The sequence below is a fragment of the Cornus florida genome, unplaced genomic scaffold (assembly GCF_030987335.1).
Source record: "Cornus florida cultivar Cherokee Brave unplaced genomic scaffold, ASM3098733v1 CherokeeBrave_3.0.0_Hap2_Chr05, whole genome shotgun sequence".
In the NCBI taxonomy this organism is placed as follows: domain Eukaryota; kingdom Viridiplantae; phylum Streptophyta; class Magnoliopsida; order Cornales; family Cornaceae; genus Cornus; species Cornus florida.
The window spans coordinates 76446373-76452372 of NW_026775575.1; the positions used below are offsets into that span (position 1 = coordinate 76446373).

Genomic DNA, 6000 nt, shown 5'->3' on the forward strand with positions numbered 1-6000 from the left:
TGAAAACCATTGCATATTCAATGAAAACCATTGCATGATCATTACTTCATAATCATAAAAAATAAAAGTAATTTAATTTCAATTAAAATAAAATCAATTCATCTAAGACAAGATAATGATTCAATTAAAACTGAATATAAACATTAAATCTCAATCTTAGTACAACTAAATCAATTCTTTAAACCATGCAATCAATATACATAACTAGAAAATTTCCCCAAAACAAGTATAATTAGACCATATTACTTGGATATGGTTACATCAATTCCCTAATAAATAATTTAGCTACTCATGGAAAAGGTAGACAGTTTCATCGGTGTGGTGAATACCATCTCCATGGACTGAAAATTGATCAGAATCACCTTAATTCTCCTAAGCCTCCAATTCTTTTTTCTAACCAACCACTATCTCCAATCTTCTTCCTCCTTTCAATTTAGAGTAATTCTACCCTAAATCAACTTCAACTGGGCCTTGAGTACGTTCTCCTAACTTTGGTTGAGATCCGACCCCTATTTGGCAAGTAGAGAGAAAAGTTGAGAATTCTCACAGCTATTAGGATTTGTATCTAATGGATTGATCGCACTAAGTTTGCAATCGATCTTAGTCCTCCTGCGATCGATCTCACAAAGGAAATGATCGATCATTTTGTTGGCAGAATCCTAAGAAACTTTTCACAACTACTAGAATGATTTCGGTCGATCTTTTTGAAGTTTTCATCGTGCACAATGGATTACGATTGATCGCTTTGCGATCGTTCACAATTCTTTAACTCCTGGAATTCAAATTTTGTGGCATTGAGATCGATTGTAGGTAGTGTAGGACCTATCTTAAACTGCAGAAATCTGTCTTGTTGGCCTTCTTGAGTTCTGAATCAATCCCGAACACATCGATATCTTCCTCGAACCCTAAAAACACCGTCATAATTAAGCCTGAAGTTATTGCTGAATTAACCTCTTGTGGAGGTGAATACTTGAAAATAACCAAATCCAAGAAAATAACATAAGTCTTACTACAAAAGCATCACCAAGGTGCTAATGTATGCAATTTTAAGGGTTTGAATGTGCAACTTTCAGCGCTAATCACCCAGTGCCTATTCATACCCATTCACATCAAATCGCCCATAGGTTGTCATAATCACCCCCTTAGGGATCCAACGTTCTCATTGGCCATACTTTTAGCTGGGTTAGGCTTAATACCATTTATAACGACCCACTCTTCCTTCTCAAATTTGAAAAGATGCTTTTGATCTTTAGGATTAAATAATAGAATGGTAGTTGATTTAGTTGAAAAAAAAAATGACAAAACCTTTTGTTGACCAGGGTGAGTACCATTAATTACCATGATATGTTTATTTGTTGGAAGTCCAGTTACCATGATATGTTCCAAAATATTAAGTTTTTAAATTAAAACTAGGAAGTATTTTTGCCCAATTTAAGACAATTTACCACTAGGTTAGTGCATGGAATGATCTCTGCCCTCCTTGTATATTTAGAGTATGAGTAAGCGCTTATGGGCATTTTGCGAGTATGTGTTTCTTTAACGTTTGAATGGAAAAACAAAACAGAAAAAGAAAAAGAAGCATATAGTAAAATGCTCCACAAAATTATCAACAATGGTATCTTTAAACCTTATAATGACCTTGGAATGAAAATTATTTAGATACATAAGGTAAATCATTTTGCTGTACACCACACTTATATAATTTTCTAGAGTGACATCGAGTGCATCCCTATTTATACTATAATGCTTAACAATTATTTTATTTTTTATAGGACAAAAGATCAACATAGTACTTTCTGATCCATCCTTCAATGACATCTAGTTCTCTCTGTCGCTGTTGGACCAACCAATCGGGATCAGTTTGCCTTGCTCCCATTATGTCTAAACAATGAGATCCTGCATATTAAAGTAGATATTGTAAATCTCTTAAAACATTAATGCAATTTTAATCTGGTAGTAAATTGGGTGAATATTCACACACACACACACACACACATATATATATTCTAGGATTAACTGCACTGTAAATTGTTTGGGGTTTATATCTAAATTGTTTGGCTGGATTGACAGGGTTCCCCTACCGTTAATTGTAGAAATGGCAACGATAGTGTCTGATATGTCCTTCAACACGCTGTGATTAGAGGAGAAAACAAGCATATTAGGTCAACTAAATTAAGACATATTAATTAATTTTATCTACTAATTACAAAAAGAAAAATGTTTTTTTCAAATACCCGCCAACACTATACGGATCTCTTAGTCCGTTGGAGAAAATTATGTTGCTAGCAAACCTTTGAAGAACAAATCCTATATCCTACAATGAGCCATGGAAAAGCACTTGTTAAACTTCTAAAAGTAACTAGTAAGTATATAACTAAAATGTATAAAATAATAATCGGAAGCACTTGGAAATAGAATTGAAAACAAACAAATCAGAAGTACATACTTTGCCTCCAAAATAGGTTGTGGCCCAATGAAGTCTTGGTGGGACGCCATAGGTGTCAATGCAATCCTTGGTGAAGTTAACTACATTGTCCGTAGGATCAATTTGGAACATAGTGTCTCTCTCCGCTCCAAAGGGTTGAACCATCTCACTGCATGTCTGAATAAACCAACCAACAATTCAAATGAAGAAAATTTTAAAGTCTGTTTGGGTTATATATATATATATATATATATATATAAATAAATAATATTTACAAAATTATGGTAGACATTCTCAGATGTAAAAAACCCTCACTCTCTTTCATGGTTTATACTTTGTTCTATATATTACTATATATATATATATATATGCAACTTACTTGCCAATTATACCCCTTATTTGTTTCGCTATAAGTTGCGTCGGGCCTCGTATCATAGCAAGTTTGATTATTTTTAATGGCGACGACACCAGCAAATATCCGGCCAAGAATATCGGTTTTTTTCAATGCTGCATCAATGGCACCACAGATCACAGTAACAGGATACTTTGGTGGAGCATTATATTGAGCTGCTACTTCATACATTTCGAGCAAGTAGTTCTTGAGCTCCTCCGATCCGTTTATGCGCCTGAACCAATTTGAAAATATTCATTTTTGTTAATAAAATTTATTATAAAACTAATTAGTGGATAGAAAATTAATAATTAATTTGGATTGACTATATGTATATTGTATATAATTAGTTACGAGCAAGTCTTGAATCTCTGGCTAAGGATTGAAAGACCATTTGGCCTTAAAGCAACTGTATCAATTTTAGACCATGATTTTTTTATAGTCCGGTAACATCTCTTACTGACTTCCTGCAACAGTACATATATAGTTACTTCATTATATAGCCATAGGGTCAAATTAATTAACTTGAAAGGAAGAAAAAAAACACAATATATAGGAAAATTTAATTTATTTATTTTCATTCAATAATTAAATTGTACCTTGTAATCCTTTGAGACAATGGTACGATACCCATTATATGAGAGGAGGCCATGGAAGTTAACCACAGGTGCAGATGAGGCTAGAGCTCCGAGGGCAACATGGGGATACCTTAGCCGAAGCCATGTTGCAAGCACTGAAAATTTTCAGGAATGGGATGAGAAATAATTGAATGATATATATCTTAGTTATGTGTAATTGGGTTAATATATTAATGGTTAATTAATATTATTATTTGCTAGCTTGCTTACTTCCTCCATAAGATCCTCCAATTACAATAACAGGAGAGAGGGGAGCGGAAAGTTTCTCCTTGACATATGTGATAACCGTTGCATAATCTGCTATTGCTTGAGCTGAATTGAAATAACCACGAAGAGTAGCATTTTTCATCGCATTTTCAAATGATCCGAATGGAACTGATTTTCCATAGAACCGATGCTGATACATGAGCAAACAAATCAAACATGCATTTATGCATGCAGTTTAATATTAATGCTATATATATATATATATATATATATATATATATATATATAAAGCTACAGGTCTTGGATTTGCTACTCTACCTCAATATAGATTAAGAGAGCTTTAAAACGAGGGGCACTATCGGTTAGAAGCGCACCAGTCATATTAGCAGTTTCATTCTTAATTAATGGCGCCTCAGCACCAAGATAAACGAAGATTGGCGCGTTTTCCTTGGCACCCCCCCAGTATTTGGTATTTATCACATATCTTTGTGGAAAAGTGGTATAGCTTTCAGGTTTGTAATTGAAGTGATCAAGTGTTTGGTTGTAAAAAAAGATTTCAAAGTCTTTCTTTGGGGTTTCTGGATTTGTGTGTGGTGATGATTTTGTTGATTTTGTTTGATCACCTTGTAGGAAAATTCCTCCAGAAAGACCGAGCCTTCCTCTATTATATGGATTTGCAGACACAATGGTTGAGGAGATTAGAGCAAGCAAAGAAACCAACTGAAATAAAAGTTTAAGCAAGATCGACATTGTTAACATCTGGGTTGAGATAGGGCTAGAGAAATTAATTATTGTCTCTTAACTCCCATCTGAATCTTCAAAGATAAATTCTGCTATATATATATGTTTGTATATATGTGCATTTTTACAATTGGACTTTTTTTGGTTCACTAGGGAAATGATCATTAGATTATGTTGACCGAGTCTTCAGGCTGAAATCTTAAGCAATTTCCATTGGTTTTTATTCTAAATAATCTTGGGATTGGATTTATTTTTCGGTCTTCCCTTTTGTCACATTCCTTCTATGACGTATTCCTTGCTATAAATGCGTCTGATATATATATATATATATATATATATATACATATTATATTTTATACTTGTGGGCATGTGGCCAATTATCCTTTGTTTGAAATATGTTTATGAGCCTTTGGGTCGTCGGATATACTTTTTGTTTACAAAGTGGTTTGTATATTCTGTACAGTTCTTTACTACAAGTCTATTTACCCAAAATATATATTTCTATATCTGTACTCCAATTAAAAGTTGATTGACTTTACAATATTTATATGCACTTTAAAAGACTTATTTTAATTTTTAAAAAATATATATATTACATAACTTCTAATGTTTTGAGCAATTTGACATTTCTAATAAATCTTTTTGAATTCCCAAAGGTTTCTACTTTTGAATTCCAATAATTTTTAATTAAAAAAAGATATAAAATGGTTGAAAATTTTCTGTATTAAAATAAATAAATAAATAAATAAATATATATTTCTTTTGCTGAGCAAGTTATCTTCTTTTCTGAAGAAGCGTCACTCTGATATTCAAACATCTCTTATAAAAACTTCTTCTTTTTTCATACGTGGTATTAAATAACTTTCTTTCAATTAAAATATATTTCATCTCCCTAATTAAATTATTTTGTATTTTTTAAAAAAGAAAATGTGACGCTTTGTCATTCCTGATGCAAAACAAATAGCTGAAGATGTTGGAAACTGTTTGGATGGTCAAAAGGTTAAATAGGCGGGCTAACCAATTTTTTTAGATGATTTCGACGAATCCATTTTTAGATGATTTCACTGTCTTTCCAGTGAATTGGTTGATTGTTGAAAGCAAAATCAATATGAGGAAGAGCAGTATCCTACTGTTTTGGCTTATCACCTGAAATAATACACCGAATCATGTTTCCCAGCATTCTGTTCACTACTTTTCTCTGACCATCTGTTTGCGGATAACTAGAGCTGCTGTATTTCAGGGAGGTACCAAATTTCTGCCACAAAGTCCTCCAAAAATGACTAAGGAACTTGACATCACGATCTGAAGTAAGAGACTTCGGGACTCTATATAAACGCACAATTTCTTGAAAGAAAGATTAGCCATGTGGGTGGAATCCAAGGTTTTTCGACATAGAATAAAGTGCGTCATCTTTGGAAACCTGTCAACAACCACAAAAATAGAATCCATACCCCTTTGAAATCCGTGGTTAAATCCTCCCTAATGTTTTTTGGCACGGGGAGTGGAGTATATAACCTAGTATATTGTTGTGTTTTTTTGGTAGAGTCTGATCACGTGTTGATAACGTGAAGATTTTGGGAAACTAATGATTTTAATTT

At 33.0% G+C, this 6000-nt stretch overlaps 1 protein-coding gene across 1 annotated transcript; it reads right to left on the minus strand.

Annotated features, from left to right (window-relative positions):
* Positions 1 to 1686: 1686 nt before the first annotated feature.
* On the minus strand, positions 1687 to 4424 carry LOC132310234 (uncharacterized). The gene is made up of 9 exons (XM_059808434.1): positions 3980 to 4424; positions 3665 to 3851; positions 3416 to 3549; positions 3171 to 3283; positions 2805 to 3051; positions 2447 to 2602; positions 2235 to 2314; positions 2082 to 2131; positions 1687 to 1896 (listed from the first exon to the last, which is right to left on the minus strand). The coding sequence occupies exons 1-9, from the start codon at positions 4418 to 4420 to the stop codon at positions 1760 to 1762; spliced, it is 1545 nt and encodes a 514-aa protein (XP_059664417.1). The 5' UTR covers positions 4421 to 4424; the 3' UTR covers positions 1687 to 1759.
* Between the last annotated feature and the right edge of the window lie 1576 nt (positions 4425 to 6000).